Source organism: Magallana gigas, chromosome 7 (genome assembly GCF_963853765.1).
Source record: "Magallana gigas chromosome 7, xbMagGiga1.1, whole genome shotgun sequence".
NCBI lineage: Eukaryota > Metazoa > Mollusca > Bivalvia > Ostreida > Ostreidae > Magallana > Magallana gigas.
In genome coordinates this window covers 30183730-30210737 of record NC_088859.1, presented here as the reverse complement: position 1 = coordinate 30210737, position 27008 = coordinate 30183730, and the positions used below count along the sequence as shown (strand labels likewise).

The 27008-nt window shown below is 33.4% G+C and overlaps 3 protein-coding genes and 1 long non-coding RNA gene across 5 annotated transcripts; 1 reads left to right on the top strand and 3 right to left on the bottom strand.

Annotated features, from left to right (window-relative positions):
• Positions 1-131: 131 nt before the first annotated feature.
• LOC105331407 (exosome complex component RRP40) lies at positions 132-6533 on the bottom strand. The gene is made up of 4 exons (XM_066066521.1): positions 6314-6533; positions 3740-3889; positions 833-987; positions 132-705 (listed from the first exon to the last, which is right to left on the bottom strand). The coding sequence occupies exons 1-4, from the start codon at positions 6503-6505 to the stop codon at positions 492-494; spliced, it is 711 nt and encodes a 236-aa protein (XP_065922593.1). The 5' UTR covers positions 6506-6533; the 3' UTR covers positions 132-491.
• Positions 6534-6998: 465 nt separating this feature from the next.
• On the top strand, positions 6999-15529 carry LOC105331408 (histone-arginine methyltransferase CARMER). 2 transcript variants are annotated; one of them, XM_011433576.4, is made up of 14 exons: positions 6999-7159; positions 7774-7896; positions 8044-8144; positions 8312-8416; positions 8572-8682; positions 8861-9038; positions 9217-9307; positions 9469-9550; positions 10128-10303; positions 10508-10645; positions 10856-11028; positions 14095-14193; positions 14349-14461; positions 14910-15529. In XM_011433576.4, exons 1-14 carry the CDS (start codon positions 7027-7029, stop codon positions 15024-15026), a joined length of 1740 nt encoding a protein of 579 aa, XP_011431878.3. In that variant the 5' UTR covers positions 6999-7026; the 3' UTR covers positions 15027-15529. The 2 variants fall into 2 exon arrangements, with proteins under 2 accessions (XP_011431878.3, XP_011431879.3); XM_011433577.4 differs by lacking the exon at positions 14349-14461.
• A 1096-nt stretch (positions 15530-16625) lies between these two features.
• On the bottom strand, positions 16626-18885 carry LOC136270162 (uncharacterized). The gene is made up of 2 exons (XR_010707895.1): positions 18773-18885; positions 16626-16929 (listed from the first exon to the last, which is right to left on the bottom strand). It is a non-coding gene; the product is annotated as an uncharacterized lncRNA (long non-coding RNA).
• Positions 18886-19109: 224 nt separating this feature from the next.
• Positions 19110-26517, bottom strand: LOC105331409 (spindle and centriole-associated protein 1). Its single transcript, XM_034456666.2, has 16 exons — positions 26499-26517; positions 25829-25928; positions 25650-25697; positions 25464-25536; positions 25277-25359; positions 25079-25150; positions 24871-24926; positions 24406-24515; positions 23974-24168; positions 23237-23403; positions 22128-22277; positions 21627-21719; positions 21207-21299; positions 20893-21001; positions 20167-20319; positions 19110-19816 (listed from the first exon to the last, which is right to left on the bottom strand). Exons 2-16 carry the CDS (start codon positions 25910-25912, stop codon positions 19110-19112), a joined length of 2193 nt encoding a protein of 730 aa, XP_034312557.2. The 5' UTR covers positions 25913-25928; positions 26499-26517.
• Between the last annotated feature and the right edge of the window lie 491 nt (positions 26518-27008).

Here is a 27008-nt window from a genome sequence, read left to right as displayed (position 1 = left end):
TAACATTATCAGAATGTCATAGCCAGCCAGTCTTGCATACACATTGGTAGTTCTGACCTTAGACAAACTCATTACATTCATTTGCTTTTTCACAAATATTAATTAATCTCCACTAATGAAAAAAAAAACTCTTTATTTTTTGAAGCCATGAAAACAAAGATTTATTAATATCATGTCATGAAAACAATGAAGTGTAAGCATTACCATGACCATTACCTTTTCACAAAAGAATGAACGAGCTAATCAAAATACCTGGGTAGAACATGGTTTGCATTGAGAACAACAAAAATTTAGTGAATTGTTTCAAGGTCAGAAGGAAATTGAAAAGTCAACTTGAGTTGTTTGCAAACCTTCAACTACTTGATATGAATACCAGTGGGTAAATGCAAAAGATTTGTTTGTTGAATCATTTAAGCTGCCAATCATATAGTTTAAAAAATACATCTTCAACATAAAAACAGAAACAACAAAAAGCAATAAACTGTATCACATTAAAATCCTACTAAAGAATCTGCCATCTGTGAACACATTTTCTGAATGTCTTGGTTAGTCATGTGTTGTGAAACACTGATGGCATTAGCTACAGCGATAGTTTCCATCACAGTGTGACACTTAATCCAAATACGTCCATTCATTCCTACAGCAACCTCATACTTTAAATTCTTTCCAAGTGTCTTGAATAGAACACACTCTGGACTCAACACTCTGCAAAAAAAGGTGTATTCTTTCAATAATAGATATTAAAAATTATACGATCTGTCTCCTGTTGAATAAACAAAAATGCATTTTTGGAAAATTATCAATAGATGGATAATGCAATACTAAAACTTACTTCTGCACCAAATTAATGGGGACCTGCAGCAACATTCCTCCATCTCGTCCAATAACACCAAGTCCGGCACTCTTACCACTGCCATCTATACAAACAAGCTCGGGTTCCATATCTTTGTTAGCTACTAAAAACTTGCAGTAAACTATGTCACCAACCTGAAGAAAAAAAATCATCTTAATTATATACAAGTAAATCATTAAAATTTGGAATTTCTAAGTTAGAAGGGTTGATCCAAAACGAATGTCACACAATGCAACGCACCTCTTGTTGGCGCTGTTTTACACAAAATAACATATCAAAAATTTCCCCAATCAAATTGTACTTCGAACAGGAAATTAGATAAATTATTGGTTTATTGAATTATTGAGAAGATATGAATGTTTATTATATAAGGAACCATTCTTTGAGTATTATGAGGTGATAACTTTTGTTGGGGTGTGATCAAATTCAATAAAGCCATAATGGCTTTATGATAGATAAATAACATGGTCCAAAATTTGAAAAGCTCCAAACAACATAATATTTTAAAACAGATAATGTAAAACATAGACTTTTTTAACTGCTGTAAAAAAAGATAGGCGTTAATACTGGCCATTTCGGTTAAATATGCAGTGCCTTTTTGTCTCTAGATCTAGGAATAAAAAGGCCAGATGAGCGTAACGTGATACATCATGTATCAGATGCATTTTTTACTTCAATAGATAGAAATAACTTAAAAGTTTATTGGAATTGATATATCAACGTAAAAATGAGAGAGAGAGAGAGAGAGAGAGAGAGAGAGAGAGAGAGAGAGAGAGAGAGAGTAAATAAATGGAATATTCTCAATGTGGTTCAAATGCTTTATAAAAGCTTATGCCATACTATAATAAAGAATTAAGTCAGAGGACATTTTCTCTGAAGGAAAATTAAAGCTAGGTTTTTATGTCTTCAGTAATATAATAAGGCTAAGTTCATGACTTTAATATGTCATCAATACAAGAGGCCCATGGGCCACATCCCTCACCTGAACAACAGTTCCTTGTAACATTCTATTTTGTAGCACATGTTATTTCTATGATAAACTTTGAATCCCTTATGGGCCCCAGTATTAGATCAAGGGTCACAGCTTTTATATTTTAAAATCTACCCTACCTGAGGATACTTCAAGTTACAGCTTTTCTGGCTAATCGTGTTCTGAGTAGAAGATTAAAAAAAAATTCTCTATATATTCAATGTAACAATTGCAACTCTCATTCACATTGTGGCCACACTTACCCCCGAGGACCATGATTTGAACAGACTACACTATCTGAGGATGCTTTCACACAACTTTCAGCTTTTCTGGCCAAACGGTTTTTGAGAAGAAGATTTTTTTTTTTTAAATTTACTCTATATATTCCTATTGGCCCCACCTTACCCCCGGGGACCATGATCTGAACAAACTTGATTCTACACTATCAGTGCATCTGAGAATGCTTTCAGACAAGTTTCAGCTTATCTGGCCTAATGGTTTTTGAGAAGAATATTTTTTAAAAATATCAACAAATTACCTCCCCTTGAAAGAGGGCATGGCCCCTCATTTTAACAAAATTGAATCCCCTTCGCCCAATCATGCTTTGTGTCTAGTTTGATTGAAATTGGCCCTGTGGTTCTGGAGAAAAAGCTGAAAATGTAAAAAGTTTACAGACAGACAGAAGGACAAAGAGTGATCAGAAAAGCTCACTCAGGGGTTTTCCTACTGTTTTTAAACTGGGTCCAGGGTCCGTGGAATTGGGAAAATTGACGCGCAAACTGTTCAAATTAGGAAAATTACAAAAATGTACTAGTTTTATTTGAGGACCAACCTATGGCAAAATTTTATACATTATTATATCTCACCAACAGAAATAAGTGGAAGTTTGGAAGATTAAATTTATTTTATGATGTAACAATGATATTTACAGATTTTGTACTTAATTTTTAGATAGTAAGTGTAACTGATATAAAATTGAAGCAAACACACACTTACATTCAAAGATTAAAAAAGAAATACTTTTTTCTCTCTAAATTTCTTAAAGTTTTCCAATTTGTAAAAGTTAATTAAATTCATGCATTTTTACCTTATATAGATGAAGTGTTTCTTAATTGTGTAAGCTAATTGTCAAACATTAAATAAAATAATTCTTTGAAATATGGCAATGATATTTGCATTTTGGGGTATTAGTCCTACCCTTTGACCCAATTACAACCATTACACAGAGAAACTGTTTTATTTTGTAAATAACTGCAGATTTACGATTTTATGATAGTTTTAGCATTTAATTGGCACAATTATTAACCAATTATAAATTACCAATTTTAAAAATCATCACTATAAAAGCAATTAACATCGATTGAAATCAATTCACAGGATGAGGAAATTCTGGCGAAGTTATGGAAAGCGAATGAGTCAATGAAGTCGTCCCTAGTTGTTCCATTATTTATGCCCAGTAATATTCAAAAATGAAGAAAAAAAGCTGTTGAAGTTTCATTTTATATACCAGAAGAACATGTTCTGATAATTAAAATTATTGACATTTGATTGGGAAAAATGGATCTGGATTTGGGAAAATATAGGTGATTTTTGGATTGGGAATGGGTACGGTAAACGGACCCAAAACCAAGCAAGGAAAACCCCTGTCACTTGAGCTTTCAGCTCAGGTAAGCTAAATATGAATGGAGCATTTTGGCCAATTCTTTGTTGAAGACTAAATTATAAAGATTTAATGTAATGTTAAGTATCTAGAAATGACGTTGCCATTGTGCGGCGGCTATCCTCACCTCACACTGAATAGAATATATTATCCTCGGATATAATTATAATGCAGTAAAATTTTCAGATCTGAACTGAAAAGAAAGATATTTCAATGTATGAATTTTAGTTAGACTTGCAATGAAAAAGCAACAAACCTTAACATCTGGTCGGTTTCTTTTTGTAGCACTCTCAAAAGCCAAATATGGTAATGTTGCCAATTCACTGGCACCAACATCTACACGAAAGACATCACCAGCCTTTGTAGTTATAATGCCAATGACAGAGTCTCCTCTTTGAGGAATATACTGAAATGGATAACAAGTAAAAGTCTTCACATCACTGCAATTTTATCAGTCTATGGTTTATTTAACCAGACCTTATTACTTGTAACCATTTATATTGTTAATTTAATATACTGCCACTCTCCTACTAGCACTAGCTTCACTCCAGCAAGTAGTGCAAGCTCTACAGGTCCAGTACAATCTCCATTTTTAGCTATATACAGTGAAGCCTCACTTATCCGGACACTTTTGTCTCCAGGCCAAATCGTTCGGATAGGTGAAGCTTCCGGATATCTGAATTGTGATATTTACCTTTAATGTTTATGGAAACATAACTCATAAATTAATTATACAATTAAATATTTTATTTTGATAGCCATAAGCACTACAAAAAAAGTTTAGATTTTTTTTAAATTAACAAAACAAAATATTGTTAAAAACATTATTTAAGGTATGTTTTTTCCACAGGAAACTTAGCACTACATTCTTCATTGCAACACATGTACATGTACATGTTCATAACAATCACTGTATTAAACCGATGATTTAATTACATTCGCATAACAAAGCGAAGAGAAGAAAGTCGGTGTTCCACTTTACGCTGACAAATCTTTTTCTTCAAGCTAGCGGTGATCGCAACTCTCGCTCTCTTGGCCGGTGGTGTTCACATGTTTGAAGCTGCTCAACATTTGATGATTGAAAATGGGTGAAAATCTGTATATATTCCCTTATTGATAATTGTCCAAGCTATTTTTTCATTGACAGAACTTACCCAAGCTAATTTTACGTATCCATCTTTCTATAGAGTTAATTGCACCCAAGCGATTTTTACAAGTAGTGTGAACACTCATCCACGTCATGTTTGGCATAAATTATTATTACACTGTTTATTGAACACACGCTATAAAATTAATGTTGATACCCTGAACATCCCAAGCGGTCTTAATAACTATCGTAAACAGAACTCAAATTATCAAATATTTCATTTCAATTACGTTTTAAAATGAATAGGCGTACGAACGATCTAATCACACTACGATTAATAGAATTTTAATTCAATCAATAGAATGATGACTTTTTTAAACACAAATTAAACAATTTTCATGACATTTTAATCAAACAATAACAGTTCATAAGTTAAATGGCGACAATTAAACATGTCGCATCCATGGTTATCGTAATATCCTCGGGCGAGTACATAGCGTGACACAGGTGACCCCGATTACCGGACGAGGGCATTGTTTAAAACCAACAGCCAGTGTCAGATGTTTTTACACCAATTTGCACTTGCGCATAAAATACTTTTGTGCCCCCGAACACTTAAATGTGACCGTCCGGTTAAATGAGGTAAAATTTAAAGGAAAACTGTATTATGTGGTAAAATTTGACCGTCCGGATCCGGAACGCGGAATTCCGGATAAACGAGACAAATTATTGTGTAAAAATTCCGTTCCCAATAAATATCGACCGGTAAGTGAAGCGTCCGGATATCTGGCGTCCGGATATCTGAGGCTCCACTGTAGCTTGAATAAGCTAAATAGCTTTATTAAGCTACTTAGAGTAGCTTCATTTAGCTATTTTATCATACTTTTTTCTTAAATGTGTAATGTTTTTAGTATTTATTGAAATATAGCATTTTAGTGCAGTGATAGTTTTTAACTTTGAACTGTTCTGTAAACAATGCATGTAAAGATTACTCATGAATTTGTGCCTCCTTAAGACACTTTGCACTTTAAGTTTTGGGGCAATTGATCCATTACCACACAGTTACTTCTTGAATGAAATGTAAAGGAGGCAAGTTATGGTAAACAAGATAATTGATTGGTAATAATTCAGCACAAGGAGAAGAAATCATACTTATCCACACCTCAGTGCACACAAAGTGCTGGACAGTTACCCAAACAATGGAAATTTATTGTTTGCTTAAAAGTTTTCAAAAGCTGCAATGTTAAAACAATATTTAATTCGGGTTAAGTTTTTAATGGTCAATGGAGCATATATGAGAAGCAAGTTAATTGCGATTTTTAGTCTATTTCTTGTAATAAATATTTTCTTCAAAAACTGAACATAAATAGCTTCATCAAGCTATTTTGAATAGCTTAATAAAGCTATATAGCTTTTTCAAGCTGTATAGCTAAATCAAGAGATTGTACTGGACCTGCTGTAATGACAACACCTGGGTGAAGTGAAAACTTGCATTATTGTCCCTTTTGATGTAATAAATATTCTGTCTTTTGAATTGTATCTTGTAACCACTGTAACCAGTCACAAATACATTATTTTGTATTCAATAATGAAAAAATATAATATTGTCACCAATAACTGCTGTCTGAAAAGCCCATAGAAACTTTAACATTTAGCATTGTAACCAATGGTACTGGTTACAAATGGAATGGGGTAGAAGTCAGGACTAATTTCTGGTCATGTATGCTTTTCTTAAAAACTCACCCGCTTTTGAAAACTGTCAACCCAATATATATTTGGCTCTTTAAACTTTAAGACACCAGGTTTTGACACGATCACTAAATCTGTCTCCTGTCGTATTCCTGGACCAAGCACTACTTTCAAACTTGAGTCTGATCCTAATAAATCGGTTAAATTCTCTCCTGGCAAAACAACTTTACCCACACTGTCCACCATGCTTGATAAATTTCTAATACAATGAAACGTTTTTGAGATATGTTAGAGAGATTCATTGTCATAAACATTTAAACGATAAAGATTGTTTGAAAGAAAAACTTAACACGGATACTTTCAGTTAGTATTATTTAGTGTCGTTATTGAGATTTTTAAATTTTTTTAAGGTATAAGACATCTGCAAAAATGTATTATTAATATGAAAAGAAAAAAATTACAAACATATATTGTTTTCTACCCCCTAAAAAAAAAAAATAATTTAAAAAATCACCTCATTTCAATAATATCCGAATTTCATTTTTTACGCATTCTGTGCATTTTAAGGTCACAGGTTATAGTTCATTTCAAAATTGATCCTTTAGAAAGTGAATCAAATTAGTTGTGGAAAAACCTTTTACAACAATTTTATGATAACTTATGCTTCACAATACAATATCTGATTTCTGAAAATTTATATAATACTTTTGAACGTTGTAACACTTTTTATTGCATTTTGAAATAGGCTATACCTTCATAGAGCAAAAATGGCGTCAACTTTTGACAACGTGCAGGTCGCTGTTCTAACAGAAAATTACAATTTTAAGTTTCTAACAGATCATCCGGTTGTTCTTGATGTATCTCATCAAGGAGACTGTGTTATGATGCAGTTTTTCAAAGGTATTTATATTTCTCTCTTCTTAATCATTCACTGAAATGGCTTTCTTCATATTGGCGGACAAAGACAGACACATGAACATGATGAATGAATGATCGAAATGATTGAAATGAGTGTTATTGATATCCCTTTTATCATTTAAAAAGTTATTTATTTTGTAACATTTTAATTCCAAAACGTATCTCATGATGTCATTTATTATAAGTATGCTATCAACATTTTATAGGTAAATTAATAGCTGTTATTAATGGTTATTAAAATTGAAATCTTAAAGATGTTTGTCATTTGAAATGAGACTTATCCAGAATATTGCAGTATTGAATCTTTCAAATACCAGCAGAAATATTACGGCATTGTTCTTTAAATCCTTGTGGAAAACCGGAGATGAGTATTAGTCTCACTGGGGTAGATGTAATCTACTCTTTCTTTCTACAGTAAAAACACCCAATTCTGACTTGCCATTGAACATTTGATTTTATATTGGTGTAAGTAGCGTCTTTAATTTAATAGCCAAAGAAGATGTTTAAAATAAAGCATTGGTATTAATAGGGGACTTGTAGAATTTTTTGGTTTGCATTGTAAATTGATATTGACAGAGTGTACTTTGATTTTGCAGACAAAGCCCCAATTCACATGTTCTCCGTAAACAATGACACGGAACATGCCAGAATGGGAGCACAGAGTATCATCTTCACACGAGACAAAGACACAACACTGGTCCGGTTTTCTAGTGTTCACAGTATGTTTGCTCTTTATTAAAATTTGATGATTATTTATGCCAATCTAGAATAAAGAAAACAGATTGTAATTCAAATATCACCCGAACGATTAGAGCAAAATAATAGTTTGATTTAACTAGTAAAGAACCCATTTTTCATATATGTAGATATGAAGCAGTTTCAGTTCCGTCTGAATGAATTGACAGATGGATTAAAATCTGTGTTCAGTGACAGAACAGACTCAGCATCAGCTGTCCAATATTTCCAGGTACTGATTATTAAAGTTTTCCTGTCTGAGTCTTAGCAAAAGCATAAGGCTGGTAACAATCTTTACCGTTTTCTGTTCTTTATACATACATGAATATATACATGTATTTTTGCAAATGAACTTTCATAACATGCAAAGTAGCAGAAAATGGGCTTCTTATTTTGTAGTTTTATGGATACCTCTCACAACAACAGAACATGATGCAGGACTATATAAGAACATCAACATACCAAAGGGCAATGTTGGCCAACTTAATAGATTTCCATGACAAGGTCAGTAGTTTCTCCCTTTCCAAGAGAGGCCATTGTTGCAACACAAACCTCTTGGTTGGCAATTAAGCAACAAATATCTTATTGACTGAGATATACAGTTCACTCAAACTTTAACAAATTTCACCCATATAAGATATGTATGTGTATTTCTCCAGGTTGTGTTAGATGTTGGTGCTGGGTCAGGGATCCTGTCGTTCTTTGCTGTTCAGGCTGGAGCCAGAAAAGTGTACGCCATTGAAGCCAGCAGTATGGCCACCCATTGTCAGGTGAGGAATCTGGTCAACAATGATTGGTTTCAGGGGGGAGGAATAATTTTCACATATGATTCGCTCTCGATGAAAAACCAAGTAGTTGAAACATGCATAGTCATGCAACCCTTGGATAAGATTATCAGATTATTTGTGGGATTCTTGTCTTTAACACACGATTGTTTTCTTTTTAAAGACTCTGGTAGCACAAAACAAAATGTCTGACAAGATTGTGGTGGTGCCGGGGAAGGTGGAGGATGTTGAGATCCCAGAGGCTGTAGACACCATTATATCCGAGCCCATGGGCTACATGCTATTCAATGAGAGAATGCTGGAGACTTTCCTCCATGCCAAGAAATGGCTCAAACCTGGAGGTAGGCACACAATGTACTTTTTTCAGTGGAATGTTAAAGAAAAATAAATTTAATGGACAAACAAATAAAATAAAAATATTGATACACATGATGCATAATAAGTACAGCAAACCTTGACAGAGATGTATTATCAACATAAAACTGAAGTATAATGCTTTTAAATTTTTTTTTATAAAAGGGAAGATGTTTCCAACTCAGGGAGACCTGCACATAGCCCCATTCACAGATGAAGCCCTTTACCTGGAGCAATTTTCAAAGGCTAATTTCTGGTATGTGTTCTGTTTAGTAACTACGTGAAGTACATGAAAATGTATATGCACCTGTATTTAGAATTCTAATTAAAACTTATGTACATTTTTAATGCACATTTTATGATTGATTTGCAATGTTTTCTAAACCTGCTTTGTGATTTTTCTGAACTTGATTTTAGGTATCAGCAGTCATTCCATGGAATTGATTTAGCAAGTTTACGCAGTGCAGCTGTCAAAGAATACTTCACACAGCCCATTGTCGTAAGTAACCTACACACATGTATGGGATAACTTGTCCTCAAAATCAAAGAATACACTGTGTATGTATAGTGGAATCATTATATTTGTTGGAACTCAATCCACATTTATTGGCCCCAGCAAATTTAAATGGTTCTACATTATCAAAATTACATGTATACATTGGATTTAGTAAATATTTACAAATTTAAAGCAATATGAGCTGTATTTTTTAGAATTTTATTTTTCTGCATAAAGCTGCAGGCATGACAAGTCTGCATATAACTGTAACTTTTATGATAAATAAGGTTAGAAAAAATCATTAATTTTTGTTAGAGGAAAGATTTCTCTCCTAAGGAACATATAGCAAATCAATTTTTGTACAGGACAACAATAATTCAATTTTGCTCCAATTAAGGCTTCTTAACGACATTTTTCACAAAAATTTGGCGAATAAAAAGTTTAAAAAACCATGATATTTTTGTCATTTTTGTTGAAAATATCATTTTCGTAAGAAAAAATTTTCATCATGAAAATTGCAGCTCATATTGCTTTAAACAAAACATGCAAGAAATGTCAAAGCATTATTTGGACATTGTAGGACACTTTTGATGTGAGGATATGTCTTGCCAAGTCGGTGAAACACACGGTGGATTTCCAGACGGCAGATGAAACAGACCTACACAACATTGAGATCCCCCTGACCTTCAGTATGCACGAGTCTGGTTTGGTGCATGGTCTAGCTTTCTGGTTTGATGTGGCCTTTTTGGGATCAATGTAATTGTTTAATACATATATATTTATGCATTAATTTGAAAAATCTGTTAGAAACAAAGAGGATGTGCAGACCTGTGATATATTTTTTTGGCTAAATGGTTAACTTGTTTATAGCTCAAATGTTTTTGAACTGTGATATTTTAAAAATTTTTGTGTTGACTGAATCTGCTAAACAATTGTATAAGAGCCTTGTTTGGTTTACAGAGAGTCGGTATGGTTGTCTACAGCCCCTACAGAGACCCTGACCCACTGGTACCAGGTCAGGTGTCTGGTGGAAACCCCGGTCCTGGTCAAGCAGGGACAGACCCTCACCGGCAAGTGTGTGCTAAGGTGTAATAAAAGGTAGGTAAATGTGCATACTATAAACTAAGGAAAAAATGTTTCGTCAATTTGTAAAATACATTTAGTATGCTTTATAGTCAATACTGCATTGTAATTTACAAGTTTGATGCTAACCTTCTTAGAGTAAGAGAATTCATTGATTTTTTATGTGTACTTGTATTATAAATATCAAGTCGACATTATAGAGTATGAAAAATGTTCTCATTGCAGACAAAGTTATGATGTTGACATTGAATTAAACATCCCAGGAACAACCTCAAAGTCCACAAACACTTTAGATCTGAAAAATCCATTTTTCCGTTACACGGGTCAGACCCCTCAACCTCCCCCAGGGACCAACACAACCTCCCCCACTGATGCCTACTGGAATAATATGGCAACAGGTGCTGGGTATACTCAATATTTATAAGATATGTAAATACATAAAGCAAAGTAACTGAATTTTAAAAATACATGTATGTAAGTAATTTGCACATGTAAGGAAGTTGTTGATTTATTTTATATATATAGTCATCATTTTATAGGGCTGGGACGATACTGTACTTGGCCGATTCGGTACATATCACGATACATGAGATGCGATACGATAAATATCACGATACATTGCAACTAAATGAAAACATGAATAAGGGTTTAAAATTTATTCAATCTGTCAATGTATTACCGCATGTCTAAAGTTATTTCATTATATTTAAAATGAGCATTGCACAATTTACAAAGTACTTTAAGTCTCGTATACACTACTTTTTTATAAACAAGTAATCCAAAAGTTTTCCACACTCCAGATTTAGCTTCAGAACAGTTTTGACAACTTTAAGAGGTTTTTCGCCATCTTTGTACTTTCATCTTAGGCGTTCGGACAAAAAATAGCCATTATATGAAGCACGGATAATTTTGGAAGATAAAAAAAAGTTCGCTTAGGTATCGTTGTATTAATGGTAAACGTATCGATCCAAATATCGTCAAAATAAATACCGTGATGCACCGGTGCATCTATGGATCGTCCCATCCCTATCATTTTATCCTTTGAAAACTGGATGACAAATGATCGCCTTTTCACAATATGTACATGTACATGCCTCTGCTGATTTAAAGGGGCATGGTCACGATTTTTTTTTTTTTTTTTTTTTTTTTTTTTTTTTTTTTTTTTTTTATTATTTATGTTTTTTATTCATGACTTTCACAGCTTTCTTACATAATACATTTCTTTTGGAATCTCAACATTTTTTTACATACAATATACATGCAAGAATAGATATATAATAGTTCACAATGGTGTGAAAGTTTGTTTTTTATGTTTTTAGTGGGGGTGAGAAAGGACAGAAAACATTGAGTGAAATAATATGCATATAAACACAAACAAAAGAAACAAAAGAAGAAAAGCAAATAAAAAATATAACATGCACACCAACTTATAAATTGACAGCTCTAAATTTAAGGATTTTCCAATATGTGATTATAATATACACAAACACCAGCATGAACATAATATTTAGCACGTACATGTACATATATTTATTTATGAGAGAAAAGAAGGCGGAGAGAAAAAAGCTGACGGGGCAATGGTTGCTTTGCAGCATAGCTGTCTATCAGGGTTTGCTTATCAAAAAGATTTATTTAGATATTTTAAAAAAGCATCATACATTCTTTTAACAAATAGTTGGGGATATAGTAAAGACTTGCTAAATTCTTTCAATAATATTCTCCAAGTGTCTCTCAAATTTTTCAAATTCACAGTTCTTTAAAAGTAAATATTTTTCCACAAGAAGCCTGTTTTCAATTTTCCTTTTGAGTTCCAACACATTTAAAGTTGGGTAAGTTTTAAGTCTACAAGTGAAAATATACTGTTTTACAATATAACTTAAAAGGTTTTGTATTCTATACATATGGTAGTTTTTATATTTACCAAAAAGTATACTTTGCTTATCAAACATTAGGGACACCCTGTAGTTTCTTAAAAATAACTCTTCAATGTCACTCCATAGTTCTTTTACAAATGGGCATTCCACAAAAAGATGGCCGATTGTTTCAGAATCTTGTTTACAAAAAGAACATTTAGGGGATTCAATAAGCTTAAGCTTATGCAAGTAATAATTTGTTGGTAATATCCTGTGTAAAATTTGGAATTGTAACCAATGGAATTTAGATTCTTGGGTTGTCTTAAAAGGAAGTTCAAATATTTTATACCAATCATTCTCATTAAATATTGTGTCATTCTCTTCCCATTTTAGTATTGCTTTATTTTGGACCCTCTTTTCCCTTATCAATATATTATACATATCTTTACATCCTTTTCTATTTTTGTAGAATATGGATAATGTGTTTGGGATATATGGTCCAACTGTTGGTTTAATTTCTTTTATATTGCATTCACCTATTCGTTTTAATATACTCTTTTTTAGACCATTATATTCAACAAAGTTAGTCTTAATACCAAGTTCAATTAAAGATTCAAAACTTCTAAAGTCACCATCTATATCAAAAAGGTCAATGATGCAAACAAAACCAGCATTAAAAAAACTTCTCAAAAATATACTTTCCTTGTTTATCTTTACCCTTGGGTTATACCATATGTGTTCAAAAAGTGGATTGGTGTTTTGGGAGATTGTCTCACTTATTTTTATGTAACTTAGGAACACCTCTGACCAAAATTTGTTACCTATACTTTTACTGTGTTTAAGTACATAATCCGAGCCCTTTATCCATAAGTTATTTATTTTTATTTTCATTTGAGCTTCTAATAAATTAACCCACTTGGATTTTGATGTGAGGAGTCTACGAATCCAACTTGATTTCAAAGCAAGTGTAAAATCAGAGTAATCAATCATTTTCAATCCCCCCAGTCTATAATCTTGGATGACAATATTTTTTTTTATTTTGTGGACTTTGCCACCCCATAGGAAATAATATAGTTCTTTATCAATTTCCTTTAATGGGCATGGTCACGATTTTGGTCAAATTCTATTTTTCTGTTTTTATAAGTACAATGCTTTAGGAATGCATTTCCAATGACCAAATGAAATTGGAGAGTCAGTAGTGAAGTTATAAGGAAGATACAGGACTCATAATTCTTTGTCATGTGTTTACATTAGTTCAATATACCGGTAAAAGTTCTTTTTCAAGCTGATTTTTCCATCTTCTTATTCAATTCAAGCATGCATATACAGGTCTTAACATTTACCACATTCATTTTCGGTCTAAAACTGAAGTTTTTACTTCAACGTTCAAAATGTAAACAAATGCTTTGTTTACATTGCAAAGAATTGTAAGCTCTGTAACTCACTTTTAACTCAACGAATGACACTTAAATTTTGGTTGCCTATTAAAAATGCCTCACTGAAGCATTGTAAATATTAAAATTGGGAAAATAATTTTTGATCAAAATCGTGACCATGCCCTTTAAGCAAGTTGTATAACACATCATCAAATATTTTTTTTTATGTTTTTAGGTCAGACTGCCTATATGAATGGACTGGTCAATGGTGACACCAACGCCGTCCAACTCATTAACCACCAGGGGGTCGTTCAACAAAATCTTGTCCCAGTCTGTAAGTTCTCCAAGTTAACATGACATATTTCATTTGTACTGGGGGTTTGTTCACAAATGTATCAGATTGTATGAATGCTTCAGACAAGTTCAAAGTGTATAATAATGTATTTCTCTCAATGTATGTGTAATCAATATCTTCCAAAATTATTTTAGCTGCTCCTATCAACCCTGGGGGTATACCAAGCGTAATAAATTTGACATCCAATGCCCACAGAGCATCTGTTGGGGCTGGAATAAGTCCAGTCAACTTTGCACAGCAATCACAGGTTAGTGGATGCTGAATTGATTTAATGGGCATGAGCAGTACGCGCGGTAGATATGATGAAAATAGGAAAATAAAGAGTGTTGTCATTTGTTTAGTTTAGGGAAAAATAATTTTAAAAAATTGGTATTTAAAACACACTTCTTATGCTGGTATGTGTCACACTCACTTTACACATGTGACATCCCATTTAGCCTCACTCACCCTTAGCCACCTTTACCCCTGTGTAGGCTGTCATTGCATGGGTGTTGGATTACTGCTGTGTTTGTTTTTTCAGCGTTGAAATTTAAATTAATGAGAAACAAATTTACGTTTTATGTATTCCCAATTGAACGACTTTATTGATTTTTTAAAAAAATTTCTTAAAATCTTTAATAGCCACATTTTCGGGTTTGCTTTGTGTATGTACTATTTGCAGTATATGATGACATTTGTATTCTGTCCTTTTACAGAGTTCCATCCCTGCCAGTTTCCCAGTCAGCAATCAGTTTATGATAGGGGATTATGTTATGCCAGGAAATGTCATTTATCCATCACAATCACAATCACGGAAATCGGAGGCAGTGTGACAGTAGAACAGCCGCAAGTGATGGTCGAATGATTTTACAAACAATTACACAGTATCTGTGTGCTATAGCTCACTAGACTATCATAATCATTGGATCTCTTCTTCTGTGCTCAACTGTATCATTGATGTGTTGTGTCATGATTCTGTTGGAAGGGGCAAGTTCTACTCAATGTATACTGTAGACAAAGCTGCCGCTGAAGACAAAGCCTTATATGAAATGTAGTTCCATATTGTGTTGACATTACATGTAGCCGTTAGTGATGGATCCATGTATTAGTTGTACTTTTTCGGACCTCCAGGATGGACTTATTTCTGTTGAGTGACAGACTAAGTGGAATTAATTTTAATCTTTCTGCTGAGATCATGTAATAAATCTGTTAATGTGATATAGACACATGATACACGATTTGTTTCAAAGTACATGTACTTTAGTAAACAAAAATATGTGATTTTTTGCATGATCAAATGGGAAACAATTGTCATATTAAAAGAAAATTTACCCTACAGGCCTTCATTTACTACATGTACATATATATTACTGAATTCAGGAAAAGGAAAACAAACAACTGGTTGATTAATGACTGGGGTGATCATTGACATGTATGCTTTACAACACATATACCATATACATTATGTAGCAAGATTATTCTATTGTGGAGAACATAGTCGGAACCCAGTTTAAAGCTACTTGTATTTAATAAGGATAAACCAGTTAATGGAAATGGAACTTTATAAACCAATGAATTCAAACGTTTTAAAATGAGCAATGCATATAATTTATGATATCTAGAAATAGGAAATATTCAAATGTATTTGTGCCTTCTCAAATGAAAGGCTCTATTGCTGAAGGTAAATACATGTACTGGTATAGATATTATGTTGTCCAACCTTACCAAAACAGCCATTCAAAGACTCGTGCATTGATGTTTCTATTTCTCTTGATATAGTATACATGTAATTATATTTGATACAATTTCATAGCTTATAAGTAGATGACCACTTGAGGTTCTGAGGCACATGTAAAATGATTATTTTGGACATCTGTCGATGTGTACATGGATTAAAGTTCATTATAATCAAAATACTTTCACTGGTTTTAAATTTTACAATTTCTGACCAAAAGATATTTTAAATTATTTTGAAAAGGTAAAATTATAAAAGCCCCAGTGGGATTCGAACTCATGTCTTCCAGATTTGTAGTGAACCCATTGCACTACCCTTTTTGGGTAACAATTTTGGGTAAGAAAATATAAAATACTGGATTTTATTGTTTCTTCCAATAGAAAATACATTGAGGAGTGCCGTACATGTACCACCTTAAGATTTCAGATGTTGCAAATCCTGAGTTAAAAGGATTAAGATATCAGTTTCTAAACATCCTTGGGTAAAAGGATTAGGATTCAAATGCTACACAAAATTCTCTTTAATGGATAGTTAAAATTTCTCTTCTGAAATAGGATTTCATTGTTCAAAGATGAATGCTCTTAATTTTTTTTTACTGGTTCACTTTACTAACTTTAATGAATGATAGACTTGTTATCAAATCATAATTCCATGTAGTTCCAGTTTGTAAGTGGGAGAAAACACAACAACACAAGTAATAACTTCCATATCTTTAATTGTCTCTATATTATACAAGTTGCAGATATTGTATAAATACATGTACTGAACATGTGGTTGATTAATAAATAATCTATTGTCATCCTATTGATACATGAATTACATGTTGTCCTAGGAAGAACCACTTAAAACAGTGATTAACAGCTATCTACTCGGAATATTGGAGGTTCTGGCGCCAATAAATCGTCTCGTCATCGCGGTGATGGACTACTGTCGAGTGATAAATCCACTGTTGGCAAGGAAACCGTTATCCCATAGGGAGGTGCTGTGTTTACACGGGCATTCTGAAAAATATGATTTATATCATGTATACTGCTTTAACAATATACATAAAACATTTATTTTACACAAATCAACATGTAAGTGGCCATGTTGCAAGATTTTGATTCTTTCAATTCATTATTCATTATTGCCTTCCAGGATTGAAAATGGGCCTTTTTGTTGTGACATTGAACTTCCAAGATAATGCATCAGGTTTACTGGTTTCTGTTCATTGTGGCCACTCCTTGAGTGAAAAGTGTCAAATAAACTGTATAACCGGTGTCTAATTTGTAACTCATTTTGATGAAATAATCCATTTTTTTAAAAATGTTGTTCATGTATACATGTTAGTACAATGTAATATCAAAATACTTTTATTTTATCATATGCAGGTTGCAATATCATGTGCAGGTTGTAATAGCTTACAAACTTTACTCAAGAAAATTGGTATCACTGTCAACTCTTGAATACCATTAGCTTCTAACCAACAGACAAACAAGAAACCATGGGCTATAGCTGTCACCAAAAACTTGTGCATTTTTATAAAAGGAAGCATGAAGCCTCCATGAGTAAAGCTAACATTCCAGGTCTGTGTTTTACAATATAAATTACAACCAAGTTGTAAATCTTTCCAGTATCATGGAACGATCCCTCAAATGCAATATTTACCGTACACAAAACCATTTTTATCAACAATATTAATTCTTGTTAGAATGTTTTACCGGTATTAATTAAATGGTAGTTAATGAAAAATAATTGATTATAAATCTGGTTGTCAGTCATAAGTTATTTGTAAAACACTGCCCTGTTGTTGGTAAATTTATAAACTTGCCTGCTAAAGCTTAGGAATAAAAGGGTGAAAACATTATCTTAAAGAGTATAATTCTACACGATAGGCATCACTGCTTTGAATTTCTATGCAAAAAGTTTGTCCCATTGAGAACTGATGAGATTTAAATGGACTCTGCCAGAGGCCTGTTCAGCAAGTAAAGCAGGCACTTGCAAACTGCATGCATTAAGAAAAGCAAGTCACTCGATATACAATATAGAGTACATCAATATTAAAATTTGAGATCATGGAATGTTCCTGGAGTGTGGCATGCTATAAATGTAAATTAATAGTCATAGTCAATACTATACTCTAAATTTACATTTTAGTGCATTTACAATCACAATCCTGTCTCGTATGCTGTACATATACTGTATATACCATCTTCGCTAGCCAAGGGTTTCTGATCTGCACTGCCTCTCACAAACCCTTGGCATATCGTGCTATCACGATATGCCAAGGGTTTGTGAGAAGCGGTGTGGATCAGAAACCTATGGCTGGCAAAGATGTTTATATATACATGTATAATGAAAATTTACTGTGGAATCATCATTGTTTGTGGAGGACCAAGGTTCATGGCTTTCATGGATAACCTGGATAACCCTTGCCCAAGAATTCACATCCCCACAAACGCATATACAAGCATTTATTTAATATTTATTAAAATTATCCGAAACGTTCTACCAATAAAATTACTTTCCCACGAATGAGAAAAAATTTGGCTACCATCAATGATTTCACAGGAAGTGATTTTGACTTCAATGGGTAGAAAACATTAACAAAGTGTCTAACGCCATTTGAATTTACCCAAAAGCATTTTCATACTATACATGTACTAGTTTTGTGTACAGGAAAATTAGCATCATACAATCTGAAAAATTTAATATTATGGTAAACAAAATACATGTATTAAAAAGTGACAATAGTCAGGATTGCTAAGGTCAATTGACTGACCCAGGTGACCTTGTGAGCCTATATCATACATATATTGTGTTCTTTGCAATGAGTAAATTTACAATTTCATTCCGTTATTATACCTGGTTCATGCCTTGGATGATGGTGAAGTTGTCGGACCTCTGGGAGATAGGAGATATTGGAGGGGACACTGGATAAGCTGGCAGTCCTCTCTGAAAGAACAGAACAGTCTGTTGTACATTAACGCTAAACACAAAATGATTTGAAGTAATGGTCTCCGGTATTCCTCTAACATAATGATTTACTAAAATTGTGTTTGAACATACAGTTAGTAATCAATTTTAATAGAAAAAAATAGGCTTCAAAAATAAATGTACAAATATATAGGTGATGAAAAGGAAAAACATTTTTATTTTAAAATTACATGAAAATATACAAATGTGCAGGTACCAATAGATTTTAAGACAACACCTGACAACTTGCCTGTTCAGATGGTTGTTGCAAAGATTCAGTTTTTGGTAGGTTGACTCCATTTGAAATCAGTTGTGGTGGGTATCTGTTGGGATCCTGTTGTAGAAGAGTCGTGCCCCCTGAAGTCCCAGCACTTTTACCCATTTGTAAAGATGGAGGCTGCGAAGAGTTGGACACGGCTAGTTTGTACTGTCCATGTTGTGGTGCCGTCTCGCGTTGCTTCTGTTGAGATTGTTGCTGTTCCAGCAGAGCCTGTAGACGTTTCTGAGCTTCCTCATGTTGTTTATTTAGCTGGGCTATTTGTAAGGTGAGATCCACCTGTCCGTTTTGCTGAGGTTGGACAGTGCTCTGGACTAGAGGGGTGGGTCTGGGTACATTCACATGGGCAGGCTGATTTCCATTTGACTTGCTGTCCTGTGATGTGGTACTCTGGGAATTAACCGAGCCCCTTGGGTCCTGGCGAATGTTAACATTGGACTGAACAGGATGTCTGTGGTCCTCTCTCCCAGAAGATACCTTCACTTCCTGTATGACTTTACTCCTTGCTGGAACTGGCACATGGGAAGACTCAGGGTGTTCCAAGTCGGAAATATCCAGGTGACCCTGCTGTTGTAAGCTTCTCGGATGATAGGGAGGCTGTTCGGATTGAGCAGGCTCCTCCAAATGTTGACCAAAATCCATCATTGGAAGGGGACCTGAAAACGTTAGACTAACAATTAACAAATCGTGTTCAGGTACATGTACTTTGATGAAAATATCTAAGAAAGGGAAAATGCAAATAAAGTTTATATTAGATTACTGTAAAATCATTTAAATTTAAGAAGAGCAATTTTCTTTCATTGTTTATTTCTAAAGTTTTGGTGAGATGTACATGTAATATTTTTTTCTTAAACTTACTTCAACATATATGGAATTAAGACTGTGTTTCATAATCTGTTGATAGTGGTTATTTTTTGGTGAGGAGAAACCCCGAAATTCTTGAAAATTGAGTCCCCACAATTTCAAATGATTTTTGAATCATTTTTTTGAATAATGTGAAACTAACCTGTTTCAGGTTTTGGTTGCTGTATCCTTGTTTTTCTGACTGGAGGAGAGAGCAGCACTGCAGATGGATTAGCCACGTCTGTTGGGTTTAAATGCTGAGGTATAGCTGCCATGGGCTGTTGGCTATTTTGTGAATTGTTTTGAATAGCCATGCCTAAATATAAAATATTTGTAGCATGGAACATTCTAGTTTTTTTTATTAATACCGGTACTTAAAAACATGCAAATTCAAGTACTGGTATGTACAGCAAATTTGTTTCCTGTTCTCTATCACACTAAGTGCCAGTAGTAAAAGAATGGAGTCTATATTACACCTCTGACTCATTCCTTTATGTTTTGTACTGGATATCCAAAAGACTGATCACTAGTCCACCTTAAGACTAAGTACATTGTAACTGAGTTGTAAGTCAATACCAGTTTATTTTCAGTCAGAAACTTTTGGCAAGTTCTCATATTTGAAAATTCTTTTAAACTATCTTTTTATCTAATTGACTGTCTACAAGTCTGTTGGTAGACTAAGAAATATAAAGTCTTATTAAATTTTGGCTAAATTCTAATTACAGAGTTTGTTACCCTTATCTTATGGTGCCCTGACCATTGGTGACACATGTACTCAGAGCCAAACAATGAAATAAAGTATAAATATAAATGTCTAACATACATGTACCCAGAGATATCACAATATACATGTGTAACATTTTCCTTATGGATATGATGTACTGTTTACCTTGCGCTAACGAACTCTGGGCAGGCATTCTTCCCCGCGGTGGAGTGGTTTCCATCTGCGGGGGCTCTGGTTCTATTGGTATGTACAGACCAGCATTCATTAAAGACACCTAAAACAGTTGTAACAATGTTTTAAGATACATAACAGAGTCGTATTTATATTTCCTTTTTTTTTTTTTATTCATTTTTTATGAAATTAGCATACATGTAAATTTTGCATCTACATGTACATGTATATGGTACATATAGGATACCAGAAATCATATTTTAAAAAAATTATTACTGTGGAACTAGAAGAGTACATTGATTTTTTACCTTCAGAGCCTTGATCTCTTGACCCGTCTCCTCCCTGTATTTTCTGTATTCATACTTCAGTGTATTGTATTCCTCTTGAGTCTGAATTATGTCCTAACAAACAAAGAGGCAAATAATATTTTAAATTATCTTTTAATTTTTAATGAATTAATGTTATAGTTTGAACAGTTTTTAGCAAGGAAAAAAATAGTTGTACATAGATTTCAAATTAAATGCAAGGAATTTATATTTGCTTAAAATCTTGATGAGCCCAACTTGCAGATTCTAAATTTTTATAGCTATATACTATATGGAATTATTGAATAAGTTCTGCATTTGACATTTATTGTTCTTGTGCTTTGATACAGAATAGCAGGATCGCAGAACTAAGTACTCTCGTAAAATAAGGAATCTACAGCAAGTTTAATGAATTAGACTTACTGATGTGAGAGCATCTATAAGGGAGGTCAGCTGCTTCACATCCTCAGTCAGCTGTTCTCTGAGCAGAGCCTCAGTTTTCAACCTTATCTCACACTTCAAAAAAAAATAATACAATTATCAGTATTTTACCTAAGGAGTTTCCTAATTCACTTTGTCCCTTTTCATAAACAGAATGAACCAGAAGAATAATAAATTTCATTAATTAACACTCAATTAATATTACTGTGGAATAACCATGCTTTTTTATTTTTCATGGGGGATCAAAAGTCATCTTGTGGGTACCCACTTTACTTGATAATCTATGTCCCCATGAAAATTGAAAAGTTTTTTAAGCTTGCAATAATAATTAATCAAGAACAAAACTTATTCACAAAATCATATCCCAATGACTGAACTTGTGTAATGACAAACATTCAAATCCAATGAATAGAAATGACCCACAGTATACAAAATCAAATTTCTGAGTTCTGGCCGAAAGACCTTAACTCATTGTCCACATACATCTTTGAGGTATCTGCTGAGCTTAGTAACCGAGTCCACCAGGGACATGGTGTAGCCCGAGAAGCTTTCCTGTCGGGGCTGTTCCGCCCGCGGACGTCGACCTGTCTGTGTCTCAAGGTCTCCTATCTCATTCTCCAGCTGCACAAGAACCTGAAAATGTGAACAAATGGTAAAGCATTTTGGAGCTACATGTAAAACCAAAATAAATTTATTACATGTATATAGCTTCTAGGTCCAAAATATGATGCAATGGTTGGTAATATTTTTTTTGAAAGATTGAAAAAGGGGAATAACTCAATTGTGTTTTAATACCCATTTCAATATGATGCAGTGGCTATGTTTACATAATGAAGCAGTGTCTGAGAAATTAAATACATGTATTCATATTTTTTAGCTCACCTGAGCTGAAAGCTCAAGTGAGCTATTCTGATCAACATCTTCTCAAGAACCACTGGGCCAATTTCAACCTAACTTGGCACAAAGCATCCTTAGCCTAACGGGATTCAAAGTTGTGAAAATTAAGGACCACGCCCTTTTGCAAAGGGAGATAATTAGGAATTTATGAAAATTTTCAAGAAATTTTCAAAAATCTTCTTCTCATGAACCATAAAACCAGGAAAGCTGAAACTTGTGTGGAAGCATCCTCAGGTAGTGTAGATACAAAGTTGTGAAAATCATGACCCCCGGGGGTAGGGTGGGCCACAATGGGGGATCGAAGTGTTACATAGGAATATATAGAGTAAATCTTTTAAAATCTTCTTCCTAAAAAACTAATCAGCCAGGAAAGCTGACACTTGTGTGGAAGCATCCTCAGGTAGTGTAAATACAAAGTATGTATTATGTATTATTGTACATTGTCCAGATAGTTTGTATTATGACTCCATTAAGCTGATTTTATCATACCTATTGTTTCTCAGGTGAGCGATGTGGCCCATGGGCCTCTTGTTTTATGTCCAAATACTGTGCATCGTCCCATGTTTAGATTTAGAACAAACTTGTATGAAGTGTATTATCCAGTACTAGGGAGTGTCAATATTGTACTTGTACTAAATTTGGGACTAACTCTAGTATCCATCACATCACAATCAAATTTTGAATCAACCCTGTACCTTTTTCAGCTCATTTAAGTTGAATGTAGAGTTATGTTGAGTTGTGTCTGGCTCCACTCTCCTCTTTGTTTTCTTTATCTTTTGGGTATCATTCATGGCAGATTTGGGACTTCTTAGCATTTCTATGGACTCGTTGTGCTTTTTAGGAGGAGTGGTACATACATCATCTAATAAAACAAAATCACCGACTAAATATTTATCACAGCTAACAATAATCTTTTTTTTGTTGCCCCTTTAAAGTCCTCTGATCAAGAATAGTTGACTTGGTGTTCAAACAAATCCTCCTACCTGTAACACTCATATAACCACATACCTAAATTAATCTGACCCTACTGCTTTTTAAAGACAATTCAATATAAGACAAACAGTTTCTTTGTCATCGTAATACACCTCTAATACACTAAAGAGATTAAAAAAAATGAAGTGGACAACTTTAGTAGAGAACAATTTTAAGAAGTTTCATTCTAATTAACACATTAGGAAGAAAATGCAAAGAGTTTTGTAAAAGTTCATAAAAAAGCAATTTTTTCCCATGTGAAAAAAGCAGAATGAAAAGGGTTTTTAAATCTAATAATAGAAAGATAAGATGACAAACACAAGGCTCATAACATTCTGTGCATATACATGTACATGTACCTTAGTCCACAATTTTTTTTTTTCATGTTTGCTATTTAAAGCTATAGGAACATGGATAGTACGCATATAGAAGTGTCTCTATTATTATCTACTGCCCTCACCCCGTGTGGTCTGTAGACTCTGGGTGTCCTGAATCCTGGTGCTCTGGATGGGTCCCTGGTCCATGTGGCTGAGGTGGGCCTGCCCACTAATGGTACTCAGCGTATTGTTCTTCTCCTCCGCCTCCAGAAACCTCTGAAATCTGTTCAGGTCTATCTTAGGTTGATACATGATGGGCTCCATTTCTTCCTCTGAGTCTGGGATAACAACCGAAGTTACAATTTATAACAAAGCAAAAATTAAAACTTATCAAAGTTATTGTAATTAATGTTATAATCAAGAGCAAATAACAACATTTAATTCTATATATTTTTAAGTTTTCACTTTTATGATCATTTCATAAAAATGGCTTTGATTTAATCTTCAATACTTTTGCACAGATTCTTGAAAAAAGTCTTTGAAAATTTTTTTGGTGCACTATAAAGACACCATACCACTGTCTGTTTCTGGTAGGTCATTCAGCGCAGACTGGTCCATCGTAGATTCACTTAATGTTTCCATCCGTGTCTTCACATCAGGAAGGTTGGCCACAATTGACCTTGACCTTATGAGACAAAAGTGCAAGCATTAACACATGTAAGTGACTTCTTGAAATCATTTACATGTATCTTTAGATAGATATTCGTAAACAAATTCATTTGATAATTCAGTGGGAAAATCACAAAAAGAAAAAATTATTACAGTTACAACTGAAATTCATTAGTTTAAACAAGTGCATTTTATAATTGAGATGAATAATACTAACAATACAATTTACATTTATTAAAAAACTGTTTTACATTAAAGCTTCTTCAATTATAAACACATCTTTGTTCAAATCATATATCAACCTGGAGGATTTGAAAAGATGCAAAATCTTGGCCCCTTTTTCCCCCAAAAATATAAAATTGTTCAATTACCTGCCATTGTTTTCAGCATTAGGAGCAGACGTTACATTTGGAAAACCTGTAAATCTCTGCAAATAGAAGCAATATAATGTGTAACATAGTAAGAGCAAAGACCTTAAATATATGTCCAGCTACAATGACTTGATTAAACTATAATAAAATACAGGTATGACTGGTTCTGCAGAATTAATATTCTATTAAGCTTCCATATATTTTTTACCCTTGGATCATCTCCAAAAAGGTCCTTTACAACTGCCATCATTCTGTCTGATTTGGATAAGACATCATGCAGCTGCAAAAAAACATGCATACTGTATATACTTTGGAAAGTAAATGTTCCAGGAACTGCACATAAGACCTTGAAATCAAAAAGAGATGACAAACAATATCTATAAGAAAATTTATATTCTCCCATTACCTGTTGTTGGTCATACAGGACCTCCTTCATTACTGCTAGTTGTCTTGCCTCTGCATTGGAAATACTCAAGTCTTGTTTCTTAGCTGAAATTTTATGCAGAATTCAAATAAATTTCAGAAAGGCATTTCAAATAGATTTTGCTTTACTTCACCTGGCATGTGTATAATTTATATACACCAGTACACACCTTTCTCTTTAGAGATTTTTTCAAGTCTGGCAGCCAGTGCATTTTTGGACCTGTGTGCAGCTTTTCTTTGCTCCTAAAAAATCATAATTACACTGGAGTTAAGAAAATTTCTATGAATATCATATTTTACCAGTTGAATTTTTATATACTAGTAATATTACATTGTAAAGGCATAAAGAAACTTACAATTTCTTCTGCAGTGGCCTTCAGTGTTGTTAAATCTTGAATTGTGTCCTAAATATAAAAGATTATGAAATTTAAATGAAATGAAAGGCATCTAATGATTTTTTTTACACACAAAAATTTTCAAAGATGCAAAAATCTTTGTAAATGTTATACATGTATAATGTATAAGTTTCACTTACATCCCAGGCAGGTTTCTTTTTATGGGTCTTCTGTTTCCTTGGTATCCCAGCAGAGTTTGATCTTCTAACTCTCACAAAAGACATTTTCACAGGATGTTTTCTGAGAATAATACAAAATACCTGATACTGTTGGTACATAAAAGGGTAAAATTCATGCATTATGAATTTTTTGTTTTAATAGCTTTTAAATTAAAGTAGAGCAATTTAGCCTTGTAATGCTGGACTCTTCTTAAAATATATACATGTACCAATATTTATTGTAAGAAGAGCTGCAGTATCTAATCTTGACCAAGATTTTACTCAGATGGAAATCAAGTTGACAGATGCCTTCACCAAGAGAGCATCAGTCAAATTATCAAGCTGAGCAAAATTTCAGCTGAGATTATTTCAATATCTGACACTAATAATATGACAATGTGGTGGGAAATTGTAAACTTCTTTTCTTGATGCAAATCATGTATTCAAACCATCAATCCTTTTATCATGTTTATATTTTTGATTCAACAAAAATTAAACGTTTCAATTTTACTTTCAAAACAATACTATTTTGGACCATATAATAAACTAAACTTGTTCAATGCTTCAATTTTCCAACAGGTATTTGACACAATCTGATCTGTGCCCCCCACCCCCCCCCCCAAAAAAAGGGGGGGGGTATAAAACAACATACCATTATTTGGCTCAGGTTGTGTCAGTTCTCCGTGACTTTTCGTGATATTAACAAGATATCTATTACAAGAAATATTTCAATACTTTTTCCTTTCAATTAATCAAAACTGATGCTGCAGAAACAAGTCAAAACAGGTCTACAAGAATTTTCGGTAGATTCGGAAATATCCGAAATAGGATTGAAATAAAATTTCTAGCAATACATTAATGTTTAAACTTATAATTTTGGTTGATATATTGATCAATGTCAAAATCAAAATATATCAGTAGAAACTCAATCGACATATACGTACTTTTCAAATTAAACACCCCGCTTCTACGGACGCCTTTTATAAAGTTTTCAAAGGGAGGTAAGTTAAAAAAACGAAAACGCTAATGACCGCAAATATAATAAAAGTGGGGTCGTCAAAACCTTTACTGCTCTCGTTTTTACAATTAACCAATAAGTACATTTCTATGGATGTAGATTTTTTAAAATAATTATTTAAGAATATTTATTGCTATATATTGA